This window comes from Leucoraja erinacea, chromosome 2 (assembly GCF_028641065.1).
Source record: "Leucoraja erinacea ecotype New England chromosome 2, Leri_hhj_1, whole genome shotgun sequence".
NCBI lineage: Eukaryota > Metazoa > Chordata > Chondrichthyes > Rajiformes > Rajidae > Leucoraja > Leucoraja erinaceus.
Window position 1 is genome coordinate 15,193,105 of NC_073378.1, and position 22,959 is coordinate 15,216,063.

The 22,959-nt window shown below is 42.3% G+C and overlaps 1 protein-coding gene across 1 annotated transcript in view; it reads left to right on the forward strand.

The window, feature by feature from the left end:
- Positions 1-22,959, forward strand: part of odad2 (outer dynein arm docking complex subunit 2) — a 308,719-nt gene that overhangs the window by 11,501 nt on the left and 274,259 nt on the right. Inside the window, exon 4 of the mRNA XM_055651852.1 lies at positions 4,064-4,262. Coding sequence (XP_055507827.1) covers positions 4,064-4,262 — 199 coding nt within the window. The remainder of the gene's footprint in view (positions 1-4,063; positions 4,263-22,959) is intronic.

Consider the following 22,959-nt stretch of genomic DNA (forward strand, 5'->3'; position numbering starts at 1 on the left):
GCTGGATCTTTTACAATTTCAACTGCAGCAACTGGCTGCAAATGAGTGTACATCTTTTGTTATTACTGTCCCACTTGTTGTCTCTTATTGAAAAATTGGTTGATCCTGAGTTATGGATAAATCGGTTTATGGATAATTCCGAGGAACGGAGGCCTTGCATAACCCAGGGAATGCCTGTATTGTAAACATGAAACATACACTTTGTATCTCACTTAATGGCAGAGGGTATTAAAACAAATCTACAGTAAATGTAGTAGGAATGAAAAAATGAAAACATTGATAGTGATAAAGAAGTCGTACTGAATAAATGAATGGGACAGAAACCTGACAAATGGTGGAAGTTTCTCAGAGTGGCCTAATAGTCCTCTGGAAGTGACTGTAGCCCACAATATTCATTCAGTAGTAGAGTCATAGAGTGATACAGTGTGGAAACAGGCCCTTCTGCCAAACTTGCTCACACTGGCCAACATGTCCCAGCTACACTAGTCCCACCTGCCAGCATTAGATCCATATCCCTTCAAACCTGTCCAATCCATGTACTGCCTAACTACTTCTTAAATGTTGGGATAGTCCCTGCCTCAACTACCTCCTCTGTTCCATACATCCACCACCCTTTGTGTGAAAAAGTTACCTCTCAAAGTTACCTATTAAATATTTGCCCCTTCACCTGAAACCTATGTCCTCTGGTCCTCGATTCGCCTACTCTGGGCTAGAGACTCTGTGCTTCTACCCGATCTATTCCTCTCATGATCTTATACACCTCTATAAAATCACCATTCATACTCCTGCATTCCAAGTAATAGTCCTGGCCTACTCAACCTCTGCCTATAGCTCAGACCCTCTAGTCCTGGCAACATTCTTCTATGTACCCTTTCCAGCTTGACAACATTTTTCCTATAACACGGTGCCCAGAACTGAACACAATACTCTAAATGTAATTTTTCTAGTTGAAGTTTTATTGGAAGGTGAAAGGAAGAAATAGGAGCATTCAACTGCAAGGTACAGACATTAGGTTTGAAAATTATTAGTATAAGCACAGGGTAAGGATTATACTGACTTCTTTCTCTTGGTTAACAATATTAAACCCATTGATGCCCTTGTTTCCATTAAGAATCCACAATCACAATATTTTAATATTCTAAGATGGACAGTAGTTTTAGGTATTCTTCACCATCATAACCCTGCTTGATCACATCAAGTTATATGCACATTTGCTGCTTTGAACAAAAATGGTCACTATTCAAAGATATTTTTAGGACACAAATTTAACTACAAGCTTTTCTTCTTTCCTCAGCCTTTACTCTCGTCCCTTCCACTTTCACCCCCAACAGCAAATGCAGGGAATTCTTTATTATTAGGATTAAGACCATCTATTATTCATCAGACTCCATCACTTCCCTTCCTTAACCTATCAAGTAAATCCTTCCTTAAAGTCCCTTCTAGTCCTTGCACTGGTACCTTGAACAAGATAATAAAACACTCTTGACTCTTTCCCTGGTTTCTCTCTCTTTATGCATTACTGCTCCATTTCCAAACTCTTTTTCTGTTACAAAATGTTTGTATTTTGTTGTTGGTTCCCAAATCCTTTAAGCCAAATTTGTTACAGCTTCAATATTGAATCCCTCTGTTTAGTATTTAAATAATCTCAGTCAAAGTACAAATAACATTGTGTGCAACTGTGATCAGTTCAGTATTTCTTTAATATCATTTTCACTGAGTACTCGCATACACAAAGGAAACGAAAAAACGTTGCTCGATCAGTTTCCATTCAGTGTAGTTAATAAAAAAGGATAAATACATAGAGCTTTAAAAACAAATTAAAATTACCATGTCTAAAAACAGAAAGTAGGCCTAAAATTTGCAATAGAACACATTAAGCCATGCCTTTCCATTCTTGTTGATCCAACTGCAAGCTTCAATCATGTTTGAAGATATCATACTCTCTAAAACCTTCCCTTTCCAGACTGTTTTCATATTTCTCATCTATATGGTGTCCTTCAGTTAACTTTGATATCTGTTAACTCAGATAATTTGATGCTGACTTTGCTACTTGTGTGTAAAAAATAGCCCATAGTATAACTTTTTTAATTTTTTTAGTATGTTTCACCTTGACCTCTGTCTGAGAACCGCTATATACATTCACGACTTTTTACAGGTCTTGGCAGCAAATCTCGGCCTTTTAACTTTGCGGGCGCAGCAAAGTTGACAGGCGAGCCCTCGCTGGGGCTCACTGGAGGGGACATCGCTTTTTGAAGCCGCGGTCTGCAGAACTCCACCCCCCCCTACAAAGTCTCACCACTGCCCTCTACCACGGGTCTGACTTACCTCAGATAATTTGATGCTGCGGAATCCATCACTTTGCGGGAACTTTTTAAGGCTTAATTGTCTCCTGTACCTTGACCTCCCTACCATTCCCGGCTGCCAGGTTTCCACTGGAGCATGACCAAACCTGGGCTCTCCTTATGTTTTGTTGTTTATTGTGGTTGTGTGTTCAGATTTCCCTTCAGTCATTACCATCCTGCACTCTATCTTTAACTGACCTCCTGTCCTCTACTTCCCTTTCATTTTCTATTCATAAACATCCTTATTCTGACAACTAGTATCCTGCACTCACCCCTTCTGTTTTCACATCATCTGAACCAGTATCAGCCCATTCACATCTTTTGTCTTTTGGATTTTCCAGTTTCCTGGCTGGTGTCCTAGTTGGTAACCTTTATTCTATCCAGAATAAACGTATAAAACACTCACCCTATCTATTCTACTCCCACCATGATTATATCCACCTCTATAAGATCACTCCTCAGCCTCCTGTGCTCCAAGGAATGAAGTCCTAGCCTGCCCAACCTCTCTCCATAGCTCAAGTCCCGGTGTCCTGTGTTCTCTTCGTGTTCTCCAATTTCTCTGTTTTCACTGCTCTCTGTATATTTGCACCTGCATAACCGCCCTCCAAAATGCACTCCTGGTGCATTTGTCTCTTGTGCTTCCCCAATTTTAACTGTTACCATGTCTTCTGCTGCCAAGGGATTCTCAGTGAACATCTCAGCCTTCCTCCCTCTCCATCTCTTCTGTTTTTACGAGCATTTTTTTAACTTTCTTCATTGGTTAAACTTTGGTTATTGTTTTGCTTGGCTCAGTGTCAAATTTTGATTAATGTTTGTGAAAAATACCTTTGGTATTTTGCTAAGTTAAAGCACCATGGCAACATTTCATTATTACTGTTCCACTAGCTCTGGCCCCCTATCTGCCACTCAGAAAAGACCAATTTCACTGAAGTCTGTTGTGAAATGCAATTCTTACAGGTGTTCCATTTCCTCTAATAAATAGAACCTCAAAGATAGTTATAAGCAATAATAAGTTAAAATTAACTTTAGAAACCAGCTGGCTAGAATTAGTAGCTAGAATATCTAGCACTAATTAAAAAATGAATGACTGTTGGTCTATGCCCTTGTTATCTCATGTTATTTCTTCCGAAGTCAATGATCCTTGCAGATTTGTCTACAGCGAGCACAGGCAATCTGTTCAACAGTAGAGGGCCCCATAGCTGAGCTTGCTCCCTTTTCATTAATACATTAGTAAATTGCAGGCATTGCTGGATAATTCTTAATTTTAAACTTTGTCTAATTGTAATATTCTATAACCTCTTGAGATTCAGCACACAAAAATAATTTAAATGATAAGCTGTTTGTTTGTCGCCTTACCCCACCCCCTATCCTGCCCCATTCTCCACTGTGTGTATTTGACTCATATGTAGCTACTAAGTAACTAAGATGCCAATAGGCCCAGTTATGAACCTGTTATAGTTTTATACAACTACATTAAATATTACATTATTGCAGCAATTGTTTGTGTGATTAGGAATTGCTTTCTATTGTGGTAATCCCAGAAACAGTATGAAAAGGAATAACAATGTCAATGTATCAAAAGAAATATAATCATTTTTTCTCATTACAAACTGCAGCATGTACTGGAATAGTAATAAATATATTTTTATTTTTACAGTTTTGATAATAGCATTAATCAATCCAATGTTTTATATTCTTAATCATGCAATCTTTCACTTCAGCAAACAGAGATCCAATAGCAAAGATTCTAGGCCCCAGTTTTGCGACAGTGGAAGGAGAGGACAGCTCTATGTTGCGTTTACTGGAAAAAGTGAAGAAAGGCAGTGAAGAGCCTTTGGCTGAAGTTCAAATGAAATTATTTCTTCTTCTCCAACAGTTGGATATGCAGCTTCTTAATACTTCTTTACAAAAAATTTCACAGTACGTATTACAAATAAATTGTTAACATCTATGATCATGTGAAAATATTTTTTGAGAGAGCATTTTCATGTTCTTCTTATCATTTGATGTCACAATGTGATCCATAGGTCGCAACAAAATATTTCATATTTTGGTTTTCACTGATTCCCTTTGTGATTTAAAAAAATTCCTTCTTCATGTACATACAAAGAATTACTTTCAGGTTCATTGTTCCTGACTCAATCGATAGTGGTCTTGATTTCCTTGCCACAAAATTTTAAAGTGATTTACTGCCTCCTTCTCTGTCTTCCCTTCTCACCATGAAAGCATTTTACTTCTGCTTGGTCATTTCTCATGATGGCAACAGCATTTAAGGGGTGGTACAGTAGTGCAGCGATAGAGTTGCTGCCTTATGCCCCTGTCCCACTTAGGAAACCTGAACGGAAACCTCTGGAGACTTTGCGCTCCACCCAAGGTTTCCGTGCGGTCCACGGAGATTTTTGTCAGTCTCCCTAACGGTCGAAAGTGGTTTCCGTTATGTTCCGGCGATTATTTCAAAACATTCAAAACTGGCCGCGACTAAAAATACCTTCTACTACCTGCAACCTCCGGTAACCACCTGCAACCTCCAGCAACCACCTTCAACTAGCATCGCAACTGGCTTCGACTAAAAAATTACCGATTTTTAAAATGGCAACCTATTTTTAGTCGCGGCCGGTTTTGAATTTTCCAGGTTTCCTAAGTGGGACAGGGGCATTACAGTGCCAGCGATCTTGACTATGGGTGCTATCTGTATAGAGTTTGAACAATCTTCCTGTGACTACATCGGTTTTCTCCGGGTGCTCTGGTTTCCGACCAGGACAAAAAAAAATTGTCCCTAATGTGTAAGATAGTGCAAGTGTACAGGTGATCAGTGCAGATGCGATGGGCCAAAGGGCCTGTTTCTGCACTATCTCAAAAGTCTAAAATAAAGTTTTAAATAATTAGTGGTCAATTTGTCCACTTGTTTTTTTTTATTTTGCTAATATTTTTCTTGTAAATCTATATCGTATTATGTCAGATGGATTTATTTCAGCATTTTAATGATATAAATTTTGATTCTTTGAATTTGTCTGTATGATTTATATGATGTAGCTTTATATGATTTTGTTGTATGTTTTGTTGCTGATTTGACTGAATTACTTTGTCATGATCATTATTATCTGTGTAAACAAATTACTTTGTGCATAAACCTTATAGCTTGCTTGCCAGTTTATCCTGAATTGGCACACAATCTATACACTTTATTTCTTTCATCTTTTTTGGTATTTTGTCGTTTTGCCCTTTGTTGGTTTATTTGGCGATCTATACATGATATTTTCCATATGCTCATCATGCATTTTGTCCTATGTTGGGTGAGAGAATGCTGTGTATGGGGAGGGGAGGGATATTTTTAATGGTACAAAGTAAACCCTCATCTTTACAGACCTCTTTTAATGGATTTCGGTTATATCGGACCGACCTACCGACCTTCACTGCTTAGGCTGGGCTGCCGACACCACTCCGCCTGTGTCACCTATCCAGTCACTCCTGCCGCCACACCCACTCTGGCCACACCAACGCTAGCCACTCCCACAGCCACTGCACCCCTGGCCGTTCTCAGGCCGTGCCTACCACTGCCGCCACCAGTGCCATTACACAACACTAAATCCAAAATTGCCTTCTCCCTGGTAGGCTCCAATACAAGCTGCTCTTTCTTCCTCTTTGGAATGAACTGATCCTAAACCTTCTGTATTATTCCCAGAAATACCTGCCATTGTTGTTCCACTGTCATCCCTGTAGTGTATCTTTCCAGTCAACTTTAGCCAGCTGCTCCCACATGGCTCCACAATCCCCTTTGTTCAACTGTAATACTGAGACCTCTGATTTACCCTTCTCCCTCTCAAATTGTAAATTAAAACATCATATTATGGTTAATATCCTAATGGCTTCTTAACCGCAAGTTCCCTTATCAAATCCGGTTCATTACACAACACTAAATCCAGAATTGCCTTCTCCCTGGTAGGCTCCAATACAAGCTGCTCGAAGAATCCATCATGAAGGCTAGCCACAAACTGCATTTCTTGGGGTCCAGTACCAACCTGATTTTCTCAGTCTACCTGTATGTTGAAATCTCCCATAACAACCGTAGCATTACCTTTACGACATGCCAATTTTAACTTTTGATTCAACTTGCACCCTATATCCGGGCTACTGTTTGGGGGCTTGTAGATGTCCCATTTGGGCATTTTTACCCTTACAATTCCTTAGTTCTATCCATACTGACTCCACATCTCCTGTTTCAATGTCACCCTTTGCAAGGGACTGAATTTCATTCCTTACCAATCAGAGCTACCCCACCCCTTCTGCCCACCTATCTGTCTTTTCGATAGGAGGTATACCCTTGAATATTCAGTTCCCAGCCCTGGCCCTCTTGCAGCCATGTCTGTAATTCCCACAACATCATACTTGTCAATTTCTAACTGAACCTCAAGCTCGTCCACTTTATTTCTTATATTTGTGGTCTATCAAGTGCCTGCTACTAATTCCATCTTCCAGCTCTTAGCTGGTAGCCTCCTGATCCTTAGCAACCATGGGCTCATCAAGATACTTTTTAATATATGTAAGGGACATTTGCTCCACCAATCGCACAATCAATGTGTTCCAAATTTCAATCACCATTTGAGTGAGAAAAATCTTCAAAACTTTAACTTATCCTTTAACTTAAACACATGCTCTCTGATCAGATATACCTCTGTTTTGGGAGAAAGTTTGTTATTATCTACCCTATGTAGGCTCCTCCTAAATTTGTGACCTCCGTGAGGCACCACTCACCCTTTGGTAGTCCAAGGCAAACAAACCAACTCTCTTCTGCCTCTCCTCACAATACAACTCTAACCCAGGCAACGTACTGGTGAACAGCTTCTGCATTCTTGCTGGTGTAATTACATCCTTCCTCTGGTAAAGGAACCGTCTCTGCACATAGTGTTTTATAAAGTTTTCAAAATTACCGCCCTGCTGTTATATTCCATGCCTAGGATAATGAAGACAAATATCTTACATGCCTTCTCAACCAACTTATCTGCGATTTTCAGGCATTATTTGCACTTGGATATCAAGGTCCCTCTGTTCCTCAATTCTTCCCAGTGCACTATTATTGGCAGGTATATCCTAACCTTATTAGTTCTCCCAAACACATCACCTCACACTTAATCAGGATTAAATTCCCTGCCATTGCTTTTGCCATCTAAATAACTCATTAATAATATTCTGTAGCCTAAAACAACCCTCCTCACTATCAACAACGAAACTGATTTTTGTGTTATCCTGGAACTTAACAACCATATTCCCTACATGAATTCCCAAATATTTAATGTATTGAATAACCATTAAGGGTTCCCAATCCCTGTGGTAGACCAGGGGCCACAGGGTAGCATTCACAAATAAATCCATTACTTCCTTATACCAAGCAAAACTTAGATTGCTTGCCAACTTGCCCTAGATCCCATTTGCACCAGACTCCCAAATGGGATCTTGTGAAAGGCCTCATTGAGACTCATGTGGACATAATTAACTGCACTGCCCTCATCAAAATAATGTGTTACCTCTTCAAAAAATTGAATCAAATTGTTTAATAAAAGTGTGTTGATTAGCTTTGATTAATCCCTGCTTTACCAAGAGTAGGTTAATCCTGTCCCTTAACTTTTCTCCACTGATGTTAGACACATGTTAATAATTAAGTTGCCCTTGAATAAAGAAAAAAATATATTGCTGCCCTACAGTCTTCTGGCACCCCAACAATTAACCCCTTGTCTTCATAGCAGCCTGGGAGGCAAGTCATCAGGCCTTTCAGATTTCTCCACCTTTAAACCAACTCGGACATTTAATGCTACTCTTTCTAATGTTTCCAAAATTCCACTAAATTCCTTCCCTGAATTCTCCAACCACAATGTCCTTCTCTTTAGTGAACAGAGATGAAAAGTATTCATTTTAACACCTCTTCAATGCATAGATGATTGGCTCTTAATTTGCTGTCACTCTTGGATAATATTTTGCATTTAATATGCTGAGAAACCTTGAAACTCTGAAAACTTGTCTGTCAGTAATATTATGTGCCTCTTCTTTATTTTTAAAATGTGTTAAGTGCTCCCGATACTTTCTATACTCTTCCTGCCCTGAACTTGTTACGTGTTTCCTTTTACTCCCTCCAACTGTAAATACACTCTTCTAAAGCTTACCCCCAGTCTAATTCAGTCAAAAACCACAGTCAAGCACCGGAACAACTAAACTTTATTTTTAGATTGAACAGCAAATTCCCCTATACAATACCTAAACCACCGCGGGTTTGATCCTTGTCTCTGCCTGGCCAAGCCCTTCAGCCTCGGCAAGCAGTAACACTCCAAAAGGGCACGCAGTCCCAAGCGTTTCTCCAGAAGATCGACCTCGATCTAAGATGGAGCTACCTTTTATAGGTCCACGAATCTTGAGGGGCCGAACTACATAGGGGTGGTCTCTTTACAATCCAATCAAACATATTAATTACATTAACACATTATTGACAGTTCCCCAAACCAATTACAGAGTCTCCCATGCATTGTTTCCAGGAGAAGCTTCTGGAAGAAAACTAACTTAACAAAATAATGCAACATTTACCCTGGAACTCAAACAAACCTGACAGGCTTAACACTTTTGACCAATCAACAAATAGCAGGGTAACTGTCTCGCAACACTATTTACATTATTTACAATTTGTTTGCAGTAATCCAATCAACTTCATGCATTTATACTTCTTTGGAGGTCCTCTGCAAAAATCTCATTCATTGTGTCAATTGAAGAGATACTTATACATTTCCCATCTGCACCATTGATCTGGGACCTAGACTCCCTTTTATCATATGATAACCATCATTTATGATAACTAATTGTACACTGGTGACTGTTACATTCTATCAAACATATTAACAACTAGATGCTGATGTATCTTCAAGTCAGTCAAGTCAAGAGAGTTTATTGCCATATATAACCATATAACAATTACAGCACGGAAACAGGCCATCTCGACCCTTCTAGTCCGTGCCGAACACATAATCTCCCCTAGTCCCATATACCTGCGCTCAGACCATAACCCTCCATTCCCTTCCCATCCATATAACTATCCAATTTATTTTTAAATGATAAAAACGAACCTGCCTCCACCACCTTCACTGGAAGCTCATTCCACACAGCTACCACTCTCTGAGTAAAGAAGTTCCCCCTCATGTTACCCCTAAACTTCAGTCCCTTAATTCTCAAGTCATGTCCCCTTGTTTGAATCTTCCCTACTCTCAGTGGGAAAAGCTTTTCCACGTCAACTCTGTCTATCCCTCTCATCATTTTAAAAACCTCTATCAAGTCCCCCCTTAACCTTCTGCGCTCCAAAGAATAAAGCCCTAACTTGTTCAACCTTTCTCTGTAACTTAGTTGCTGAAACCCAGGCAACATTCTAGTAAATCTCCTCTGTACTCTCTCTATTTTGTTGACATCCTTCCTATAATTAGGCGACCAAAATTGTACACCATACTCCAGAATTGGCCTCACCAATGCCTTGTACAATTTTAACATTACATCCCAACTTCTATACTCAATGCTCTGATTTATAAAGGCCAGCACACCAAAAGCTTTCTTTACCACCCTATCTACATGAGATTCCACTTTCAGGGAACCGTGCACAGTTATTCCCAGATCCCTCTGTTCACCTACACTCTTCAATTCCCTACCATTTACCATGTACGTCCTATTTTGATTTGCCCAGCCAAGATGTAGCACCTCACACTTATCAGCATTAAACTCCATCTGCCATCTTTCAGCCCACTCTTCCAACTGGCATAAATATCTCTGTAGACTTTGAAACTCTACTTCATTACCCGCAACCCCACCTATCTTAGTATCATCTGCATACTTACTAATCCAATTTACCACACCATCATCCAGATCATTGATGTACATGACAAACAACAGTGGACCCAACACAGATCCCTGTGGCACCCCACTCGTCACTGGCCTCCAACCTGACAAACAACCATCCACCATTACTCTCTGGCATCTCCCATTCAGCCACTGTTGAATCCATCTTGCTACTCCACCATTAATACCCAACCATTGAACCTTCTTAACCAACCTTCCATGAGGAACCTTGTCAAAGGCCTTACTGAAGTCCATATACACAACATCCACTGCTTTACCCTCATCAATTTCCCGAGTAACATCTTCAAAAAATTCAAGAAGATTAGTTAAACATGACCTTCCAGGCACAAATCCATGTTGACTGTTCCTAATCAGACCCTGTTTATCCAGATGCTTATATATATTATCTCTAAGTATTCTTTCCATTAATTTGCCCACCACTGATGTCAAACTAACAGGTCTATAATTGCTAGGTTTACTCTTAGACCCCTTTTTAAACAATGGAACAACATGCGCAGTACGCCAATCCTCCGGCACTATTCCCGTTTCTAATGACATTTGAAATATTTCTGCCATAGCCCCTGCTATTTCTACACTAACTTCCCTCAATGTCCTAGGGAATATCCTGTCCGGACCTGGAGACTTATCCACTTTTATATTTCTCAAAAGTGTCAGTACTTCCTCTTCTTTGATCCTCATAGTTTCCATAGCTACTCTACTTGTTTCCCTTACCTCACATAATTCAATATCCTTCTCCTTGGTGAATACCGAAAAAAAGAAACTGTTCAATATCTCCCCCATCTCTTTTGGCTCTGCAGATAGTTGTCCACTCTGACTCTCTAATGGACCAATTTTATCCCTCGTTATCCTTTTGCTATTAATATAGCGGTAGAAACCCTTCGGATTTACTTTTACCTTACTTGCCAAAGCAACCTCATATCTTCTTTTAGCTTTTCTAATATCTTTCTTAAGATTCTTTTTACATTCTTTATACTCCTCAAGCACCTCATTTACTCCATGCTGCCTATAATTATTGTAGATCTCCCTCTTTTTCCGAACCAAGTGTCCAATTTCCCTTGAAAACCATGGCTCTTTACAATTTTTACGATTTCCTTTCAACCGAACAGGGACATAAAGATTCTGTACTCTTAAAATTTCACCTTTAAATGTACTCCATTTCTCTTCCACATCTTTCCCATAAAAGAAACTGTCCTATTCTCAGTTCCACCCAAATAGCCTCCCTAGACGAGCCCTCTAATCTATCCTGCCAAAGCACTGCTGTAATATTTTCCCTGATAAGCAATGCAACACCTCCACCTCTTGCCCCTCCAATTCTATCACACCTGAAGCAACAAAATCCTGGAATATTTAGTTTCCAATCACAGCCCTCCTGCAACCATGTTTCACTGATCGCCACAACATCATACTTCCAGGTGTCAATCCAGGCTCTAAGTTCATCCACTTTTCTTACAATGCTCCTAGCATTAAAATATACACATTTAAGAAACCCACCCTCTCTTATTCTCTGATTATTTTCTTTTTCTTCTCTCTCCCCTACATTTTGGGTCAGAGTGCTACCATTCTCTGCCCCCTGCTTCACACACTGACTGCTAGCTTTCCCAATTTGAGTCCCTCCCCCCAACCATACTAGTTTAAAGTCTCCCCAGTAGCCTTTGCAAATCTCCCCGCCAGGATATTGGTCCCCAGGATATTGAGTTCAAGTGCAACTCGTCCTTTCTGTACAGGTCGCACCTTCCCCAAAAGAGGTCCCAATGATCCAGAAACTTGAATCCATACCCACTGCAACCAGTCCCTCATCCACGCATTTATCCTCCACCTCGCTCCATTCCTACTCTCACTGTCGCGTGGCACAGGCAGTAATCCTGAGATTGTTACCTTTCCAGTCCTTCTCCTTAACTCTCTACCTAACTCCCTAAATTCTTCTTTCAGGACCTCTTCTCTTTTTTTACCTATGTCGTTGGTACCTATATGCACCACAACCTCAGGCTCCTCTCCCTCCCATTTCAGGATTTCTTGGACACGTTCAGACACATCCCTGACCCTGGCACCAGGGAGGCAAACTACCATCCGGGTCTCCTGTCTGCGTCCACAGAATCGCCTATCCGACCCCCTGACTATAGAGTCCCCTATTACAATTGCCCTCCCCTTCTTTTCCTTACCCTTCTGAGCAACCGGACCGGTCTTTGTGCCAGAGGCACGGCCGCTGTCGCTGCCCCCAGGTAGGCTGTCTCCCCCACCCTTACTCAAGCATGAGTACCATATGTCCCAGATAGGACAATGAAATTCTTGCTTTGCATCAACACAACGGAATATAGTAGGCATGAATACAGAACCAGAATCTCATCAAGCTTCCCGAGTTTTCATGGGCTTAGCTTCATAATTTCCCATCTGATGAGTCTTCACCTCCCGCGTTTTCGTGGGCGCAAATCCCATCCATCAATCTTGATAGTTCATCTGTGCTTGATCGTTAATAGAGTTCCTAAGAGAACCTGGGATAAAGTAAGTTAACAATCCATACTTTCACTGATGCTTTTACAGTGATGGAGTTGTACCCATGCATTTCTTCCATCCATTTCACTGCTGTTGGAGTCATTAGAAGAACCTGCAAAGGTCCCTCCCAACAAACCTCCAATCCTTTCCTCACCCAATTCTTTATTAGGAGGTAGTCTCCAGGTTTCACTTTAATGGGAGTTGCTAACAAAGGCATCTCACTATAAGCTGCTCTTATTCTTCAATGTGAATCCCTTAAGGCTCTGGTCAAATCTAGAATGGAGTCGATCATCTCCACAGTCATATGGTGGAAATTGATTATTTTCATTGCATTCTGGTTCCAAGGTGTTTTCAAGGGTCTACCATAAACAATTTCAGCTGGGCTTAATCTAGATTTCCCGACATGCGTAACTTACTTAAAATAACCATGGGGAATGCTTCAATTCAGCCAAATTCAGTCTCAGCATTTAATTTACTATTTTGAGCTTCAGGGTCTGTCTTACCCCTTTTCAATCCACAGCTTGTGGTCGATAAGCACAATTCAATTGCTGTGGAATTTCCAGCTGTTTAATTTTATCAATTTATTTCAATATGTTGTGGACCATTATTTTAAATCAAGCCAAATAAGAATGCTGAATCCAGGGACAATTTTCTTTACACCTTGATAATAGTAGCCGCTTTATTATCAAGGGTTGGATAAATTTCGATCCACCGGTCAAATACATCGACTCTGACAACAAGTACCCATTCCCCTGGTACTTCTTCTAACCCAATGCAACTCTTTTTCTAGTACACAAAAAAGCTGGAGAAACTCAGTGGGTGCAGCAGCATCTATGGAGCGAAGGAAATAGGCAACGTTTCGGGCCGAAACCCTTCTTCAGAAGGGTTAAGGAACTTCATCTGCAGTTCCTTCTTGAACTCTTTTTCTAGTATGTTGAAAAGACTCACAGACAATAAGGATTCTTCCTTATAACTAGTTTCATCCTGCCACTGAGTAACTTTCTGGATGGTTAGTATCGACATCTCCGAGGGGAACTCGTTATTTAAACTTTTAGTCTACCTCATCATTCGACACTACCACCTTACGTTCCCAGGGCATTTCTTTCATTATTAAACCCACACCGTAATTTCTGATATCTACTAGGGTCTGTCCTTTTCTTGATAGTCACCAAACCACCCTGTCCCATCTCTGATTGTTCTCCTATGGGTGAGACAAGAAAAGATGTCGTCAATAATCAAATTTCCAATTATTTTTTTAACTATATCCCATAAGCTATTTTCAAATACTAAATTTAAAAAATCCTTAATCATGTCTCACAATTGGTAATCAACATTTAGGCGTAAAGTAGGTGTTCCCCGAACCACAGAGGAGTGTTTCCCAGGTTTCCATATTTAGTTAGTTTAAGTTGGAGCTTGCCTCAATGGTCTCTAGAGGCTGCCTATAACTCTTCAAGTTCCTGAGACGTCGTTCTTCATTTTTCACTGTTGTCAAATATTATGTTATGTTGGTACGGTTGGGCACTAGAGTATGTGTATCTTCTTTTCCCTTTTGATGTTAAATTTGCAAGAGTAGGAATACCACTGTGAGGAGCAGCCTTCTGTGTCTGTTGGCCTTTCCCAGGTTGTAAACGTTAAAGGGACAGGACAGTATCACTACTTTGTCTCTGTTTGTCTTTGTCTCTGGGGTCGAAATGATGGTTACACATCCTACCTAAGCTGTGTCTTCTGCTTGTTCTTGAGGCTCCACATGCTCTTTTACCTCATTCCCCAGATAATGGTGTGTTATAGGCGACACTGTCCTGCAGGCACAACAACTCAACAAAAGGTTATTACAATTGCTCCTATTCCTCACTCCTACACCTCCTGCGCAATAGATTCCTTTCTTCTTTCCCTAGTGCCAATCTGGGTTCATTTGAGTTATTTTTCTTTTTCTTTTGACACCTGTCTCTTTTCTTAGTTTCTTTATTGGTTCTTGATTTCTCCTTCACTCTGCTATATTCTGTCTTCTGGATGGGCATTCCTTACTCCAAAAACCTAATTGTTTACAGATACAACAAGCTTTCAGATTTACATTGTTCTTTACTTTATGGGTTTTTTCTTGGGCAGTTATAGAATTGCTTACAGTTTTTCCTTATAAGATCTTCAGTTTTCACTATAATAGTACATCCAATTCTTTCATTCTGGTAAATTACTTGAGTGGGTTCTAGGGTAGGGGTCATATTACTATGTCCACAATTCCTGGACAGGTTGGTAAGTCAGGACTGAGAATGGGTTGGTTTGAATAAACGGTGTGTGTCTTCTTCACTTACAAAATTCTTAAGGGGTTGGACAGGCTAGATGCAGGAAGATTGCTCCCGATGTTGGGGAATTCCAGGACAAGGGGTCACAACTTAAGGATAAGGGGGGGATCCTTTAAAACCGAGATGAGAAGAACTTTTTTCACACAGAGAGTGGTGAATCTCTGGAACTCTCTGCCACAGAGGGTAGTCGAGGCCAGTTCATTGGCTATATTTAAGAGGGAGTTAGATGTGGCCCTTGTGGCTAATGGGATCAGAGGGTATGGAGAGAAGGCAGGTACGGGATACTGAGTTGGATGATCAGCCATGATCATGTTGAATGGCGGTGCAGGCTTGAAGGGCCGAATGGCCTACTCCTGCACCTAATTTCTATGTTTCTTGATTCCAGACATTCTGACCAGCTCTCTCTCTGTTCTCTAGGATCCCAGTAGCCTCTTGAATTTAAGGACCTCCTATAATTCTTGAATCTAGGATGTTTCTATATCCTCTAGGATCCCGAATAGTCCCATGATCCGGGAAATTCATTCCTTGACCCCTCCCTCTCACTCGCTCCCTTTTCAGACAGGCTGTGCTCCAATGTCCCATTCCCCACAAGTATAACATTGATTGGGTAATGTTGTTGGATTTATTTTACCACTTGGTTCCAGTAGAATTGGTTCTAAAATGGGAGTATAATTGTAATAATAATCTGGGTATTCTGGGACTAATTTCTCCCATTCCATTTTTTGCTAACATTTGAGGACTCCATGGTCCTGAGCCAGAGCATGGTCACTCCTTCTTAACCATACATTCAGTTTTTCTTCCAGTTACAGGATAATCTTGTTTTCTACCATCCTTCCAATGGTGCCTCACAGCTCTGGCCATTTGACTGGTGCGGTTCTCAGACCAGTCTTAATTGAGTCAACTACTGTAGTGGGGAGACAATTCAATAAGATGGCACAATATTGTGGGGAACTTACTCCATTTTGATAGTTTATATCACCTGATTGGTCCATGTATAATTTTGAGAATCGTTCTAAAAATTCATCTGCTCCCTCTCCCTTTTTTGGTTTTATCTCCAGAATTCTTGTTAAATCAATTGGTTTCTGAAGGATGTCTGCAAGGGCCGTTAAAACAGCCTCTTCTCTTGCACTATTATGTTTGCCAATGCTTCATGTGTCGGGTGTCCCACGGCTGCTAAACATTTGGTGTTTTCAGCTGGAGTCATTATTTGTTGTATCATCGCCCATAGGTCTCGGGAGTCTGCATGATGTACACGCATTGTGGTTCTTAAATAATCTACAAAGGCAGCAGGTGACTTCTTTCTATCAGGGATTTTATTTAACACTGCTATTATTTCATGGGGTTTCCAGGGAGTATGGGCATCCATGGTGCGGGGATTATTTACATGTACTGCACTGGTCAAATCAAAGGCAGGATTCAGCACTTTCCTGACTGGGAATTGTCTGTGGGATATCTGTTCAGTTTGTATACTTTCTGTCACATCAAAATCTACCTCGGTATCTTCAATTACTGTCTCACCCTCAGATGATCCTTCCTCCTCACTAAGGGGTTCACGGTACCTTCTATATGATTTGTTCCTTTTTCTCGCTACTCGTCTAATTTGTCTAGGTTGAGGCTCACTAAAATATTCTGGTGGTTGCACTATATCTATCATCCCCTCCACTTTAAATACCGGGGCTAACCTCTTTGTTCTACTTCTGGTACCGTGAGCTACTGGTGGAGTGGATGGAGTCAAAGAATCTGGTGCCCTAGTGGCTGCTATTTGTAGACCATGCTCTAACGTGGAGTCTGCAGGGGGTGTTCTAGGTTCTGCAGGCTCTGGATATTTATTATGGACACAAGGCATACAAGGTGTAAGTGAAGCCTGGGGAGCGCAAGAGGAACATGGTGGGAGCTGCAAATTTCTATTAATTTTAACATTTGTCCAATCTTTCAAATATTCGTCTTCTTCCACCTCGAAGTCAACACTAACCATCGGATCTCTAAACTTTAAATTCACAGGGACTAGTTTTCTTTCAGGAGTTCTCCCTCTTCCCCGTTCCTTGTGCTTTCCTACATATCTCCCCCTGTCCTTCCTACTGCCTGGAGGTCAATCTACTTAACTTTCTTTCAGTTCTATTCCAGGTTTTGAAATTGTATTTTTTCAACTCGCCATTCTCCTAACTTCTTTATTTGTCTTTCGTTCCTCATAATATTTTTTACATAATCCTATTAACTCCTTTGCACTCTCACTATTACAATACTGCCAAATGATTTGTTTAATGTACTTTATTCCTTTTACTGTTCTAATGCCCCCCGACGGCCATAATTTGTCTCATAATTTCTTATTTAGCGCTCCCAAAAAGTCTCTTAATTTCTCTGCCTTGGGTGGGAACACATTGCATATTATTTGCAATGGGCTCCTAGCATCTTCTGTTATATATCGGTCTAGGCTATTTCCAATGTCTTCGGACAATAGAAACAAAATTCCTAAGCCCTTCACACCTCTTCAATAATTCACTCCTCCCTTTCAATCTCCAACGTTTTCAAGGTCGCTCCTGAACAGTGGCTAACGGCACCGAAGCGCTTGTAGTCTCGCACCTCTTTCACACAATTGCACCATATATCTTTCTAATCTGCTATTCAAATTCTACTCCTGTCTCCCACAAGTCCACACACTTTCAACCTTACAATTTCCACAACCCTCAGTCATCTAAAGCTCCAGGGAACAATCAAACACAATCGCAACCAAACACGTTCCCGCAGCCTGTTTCCTATACCCAAGCAACCGCAATCTAAACACATGCTAATGAGCTCCAAACACACAAGCAAAACCGTACACAGACAAGAAACAACACCATCTATTATTATCATGCACATCCACATTGCTTTATAAATCACAAGCGTTCGTCTAATATCGCATTCGTTAACTGTACAGTTCCAAAAGCAAATCACAATATTTCAATCTCTCGTCGCGCTGCTATCAACCAGTGAACCTCTCCCTCCGATACAAAAACCTTCCCCTACCTAGGGTACTCTTTGCTGAGGGGTACTCTTTCTTAATTAGCTACTCTTTACCTTCAGGTACTTTTTCCTCACACTAAATGATTAGACTTAGGGGTATCTTTCCCAACAGGTTACTCTTTACTAAAAATTACTTTCCCTTTCTCGGTTACTCTTCGCTATCAGGTACTAATCAACAATCAATCAGAGGGGGTACGAACTCCTGGTTGATCAACCACGATTCGGACTCCAATTACAATCGCAGTCTTAATCAACTATTTATCTCTACAGCCGATTCAAACCGACATCACAACAGTGTTTCTAACATTCAAAATTTAAATCAAGATAATACACAATGAACAGAATGCCACAACGGCAGTCTTAAACACACTTTAAATTACTACTTCAAAGTTTTATTATATGCAGATTAATCTGGAAGGAAATATATATACAGTTTAAATTGAAATACAATGCACCTATCCACAGTTTTAAATACACTTTTGAAAGGTAGCTTCACAAATTTTAACTATTGACAAGTCTTACAAAGTATTTACATACGTTAACTTGGAAAGAGAGATACATACTCTCGGAATTAAACAGCACCTCAATATGAGATTCTGAATATTAGTAAATTTGAATCAGAGAATTTTCAGTTCGTTATTCTTTATCCAATTGAATTTTTTTTCCTCGCAAGTTCAAATTCAAAATTTGTACAGAACGTCTTTAGGGATATGAAAGTATTTTCAACCAATTTATACTCTAATCACTGAGTGCCCGATACCTTTCGAGATTCCTTCCTCCATTTTACAGGCATCCAGATATCTCACACAGGCGTGGACTTGAACCCGCCTAGGTACACCCTTGCAAGAGGTTTCCCTTCCTACCTGCTAAGTATCGGGTGTCGGTGCGTTGTCTCTTCACGCTGGCAGTCGATGATGATTTTTAGAGCGTGCTTCCAATCTGCACCCCGAGCAACGACGCAGTACTTTGCCGCTTAGCACTGCTTAAACTCAGTTTTGTCTTTAAATATCCCGTCAATCGGATATCCAATTCTGGGCTGGGTCTCTAACCACTATAGTTTTACGGGCCTTTAACCCAAAGGAGTGGGACTTGAACCCAACCCTACATTTTACGGGCCTTTAACCCAGAGGAGGGGGGCCTTTAACCCAACCCTAGATTGGTCTCAGCAGCAGCTGCAGCTTCTAACTTTGACCAATAGATTTACGGGCCTTTAACCCAGATGAGAGGGCCTTTAACCCAACCCTAGTTTTATAGGCCTTAAACCCAAAGGAGAGGGCTTTATTCTACTATTATTATAACTTATTTTTCTTACATTTCCCTGTGAATTACTACTTATCTGCTCCAATGCCTGCTGCTGTCGATTAGGAGATCAGTAGTTCACCCTCAGAAAATTAATTTGTAGCGGCTCCTGCTGGCGCACGCAGGTATCGAACCCGGCATTTGGAAGCCGCGGTCACGTGACTCATGAGGGGCTGCTGTTTGTCGCGCGGTTTTGCTTTCGCGTGGCATCTGAGTGCTGACCACTGTTGTGGCCGGACGGATTGTAAGAACCTGTGAGCTAAGAAGCTATTTTCAGAATAAAATAAGTTACAAAACTTAGTTGTCGTTCTTGCGACCGCCAAATTGGTGACCCCGACGTGTCTAGCCGTCGTTAGACAAGCAAAAGATCATGCAGGAAGACTACGTTCCCGCAGAATCGGTTGGCACGAGGCAGGGCTCACCGGGCTTCAAACTACCCTCGTTTTCGCCGGATCAACCTCAGGTGTGGTTCGCCCACGTTGAGGCACAGTTAACACCTGCACCGCATTATTGCGGATGACACCATGTATTTCCATGTGGTGGGAGCTCTGCCACAGGACTGCGCCTGGAGGCTGTTGCCTTTCATTAGAGACCCGCCGATGATCGCCAAGTATGAAGATTGGAAGGCCCTCCTGCTCCACACCTTCGGTCTCAGTCGCAGTGACAGGCCGGCAAAGATTCTACACATGGACAGTGTCGGCGATCGGCGGCCATCCACCATCATGGCAAAGATGTTAGCCCTGATGGACAGGCACCGCCCACGTCTGCTCTTCGAACAGGCGTTCCTAGAGCAGATGCCCGACGAAGTTCGCCTGATGCTCACTGGGGCTGATGTCAGCGATCCCCAGCACCTCGCAGAGAGAGCTGATGAATTGTGGACCCGCTCTCCTGTCACGGTGCGGGTGGAACCAAGGCGACATCGGAAGGAAGAGGAAGCCCAGCCCAGCGCCGAAGAAGCATCGCCGCTTCCAGTGGTCTACAGCCGACGATGTTGGTGCTACTACCATCAGCGCTACGGTACCGAAGCTCGAAGATGCCGAAGCCCCTGGTCGTTTCAGGGAAATGCCTCGGCCGATCATCCATAGAGGCGAACGCGATCGGCCCAATCGAACGCTTCTACGTCCGTGATAGCCACTACGGCCACCGTTTCCTGGTCGACTCCGGTGCCATAGCCAGCATCCTGCCGCCGACTGCCCTTGACCACGTCGGTAAGGTAGGACCCGTCCTCTCGGCCATCAACGGGAGCGACATTCGTACTAATGGTACGCGGACCCTGGACTTAAATTTCGACTCCCGCCCGTATAGGTGGAAGTTCACCATTGCTGACGTCGCCTGATACTGATATTGGGGGCCGATTTCTTGCGCGCGTTCTCCCTGCTAGTCAATGTGCGAGGCGGGCGCATGGTTCCATTGTCAGACCTGTGCCCTGCCAAGCCTCGTAATCCATGCACACCTCTACAGCAACTCGATGAGGTAGCTGAGATCCAGCAACCTTTCGCAGCCCTTCTCACCGAATTCCCAGGCTTGCTCACGCCCTGGTTCGACGGCGCCTCGTCATGGCGTGTTCCACCACATTCTCACCGAGGGCCCACCGCCTCCCGCCCGATAAACTGCGCATTGCACGAGACAAGTTCCAGCTTATGGAGGACCTGGGGATTGTCCAGTGGTCGGATGGCCCTTGGGCTTCCCCACTACACATGGTACCTAAAGCGCCCGGGGGTTAGAAACCTTGCGGTGATTACAGGCGCCTTAACACCGTAACCACGTCAGATCGGTACCCGGTCCCGAACATCCAGGATTTCTCGGCTCATCTGAAGGACGCAACTTTCTTCTCGAAGGTCGACCTCATTTGCGGGTATAATCAAATTCCGGTCCAGCCCGATGACGTCCATAGGATGGCCACCACCACCCCTTTGGGCCTTTTCGAATGGCTGAGAATGCCTTTTGGCCTGAAGAACGCCGCTCAGGCGTTCCAAAGGTTAATGGATCAGGTCGGTCGGGGTTTGCCGTTCATATTCATCTACCTCGATGATATTCTGGTGGCCAGCAGCTCGCTGGCAGAGCACGTTAAGCACCTCCGCCTGCTCTTCGAACGGCTGCACAAACACGGGTTGGTGATCAACCCTGCGAAGTACCAGTTCGGATTGCGCTCCATTTCCTTTTTTGGGTCACAGCATTACCTGCCACGGCACACAGCCGCTGCCCGAGAAGGTCAACGCAATCCGTCCCTTCCCGAGGCCACTATCCGTCAAGGGCCTGCAAGAATTCATCGGAATGGTCAATTTCTACTGGTCGATTCGTCCCGTCAGCAACTGCCATCATGCAGCCGTTGTTCCAGTGTCTGGTGGGTAAGCCTAAGGACCTGGTCTGGTCCAAGGAGGCTGAGATGGCTTTCAAGGGGGCTAAGACAGCATTGGCCAATGCCACTATGCTGGTACACCCTAGGGCATCGGGCCCTGACAGTGGACGCATCTGACGTCACGGTAGGTGCTGTCCTCGAACAATGGGTAGGTTAGCCGCTGGGTGCCGCTGGTGTTTTTCAGCAAGTAGCTGCGGGCCCCCAAGATCAAGTACAGCGCTTTCGATCAGGTGCTCCTCGCACTTTACCTAGCGATCAGCTATTTCCGTTATTTCCTGGATTGTCTCCCATTGGATCGCTCGTTTTGGGGTCCCTTCAGATATTACTACCGATCGTGGGGCCCAGTTCACGTCCTCCCTGTGGGGTGGTATGGCGCAGCTGTACGGTGTGAAGCTGCACCAGACCACCGCGTATCATCCAGAGTCAAACGGTTTGGTTGAGCGTTTCCACAGACACCTCAAGTCGTCGTTGAAGGCTCGGCTCACCAGCCCCGATTGGGTTGACCGGTTGACTTGGGTTATCCTAGGCATCAGAAGTACTCCTAAGGAGGACCTCAACGCCTCCTCGGCCGAGCTGGTTTATGTAGCAATGTTACAAAATTTTGAGATTTTAAAAATCAAGTCTGCAATTTATCCCATCAGATAAAGCATAACAATAAGTTTAATTTGACACCAAATTCACTTTCATATCTCAAGTATTAAAAAAGTTATGGCCATTTTCATACTCGGAAATTAGCATCTTGTTCCCTATTGATTTTCAATGGACATTACAAAAAAGCTGTGATCTTGGATAGTCAAAAGCCCATTTCTTAAGGAAAGATTAACATTTTCAAATAGCCTAAGTGTCCAAAGATTATTCACAAATAATTCACAATATAACATGATTTTTATATCTAATTTACATTAATTTATAGGCCAAATGGAAGGAATTTAGTGTTCAATTGCTGTAAATAAATGCCCATTTAAATCGGCTTTCTAGTGGGTTCATGTGAACGCGCTGGTTTAGAATGTTCACATCGCGCTGGATTAGTACCCTCAAATGCCGAGAAAAATACTGCGGGATATAAAAAGCCCAAAATGAACTATTCGCTATAGATAACTTGATATACAGGGTTATATATATGCCCCATTTAATGTAAAAATAAGGTAAATACCTTTAATTGTTTGCTTTATAAAACCCTGGGGCTGCGAGAGGTTGCGGAATGAGAGAGTAATTTTAAAACTATTATAACTATATTATCGAGGCCTATAAAACTAATAATACCTTTTGCGACCGGGTCTTGCAG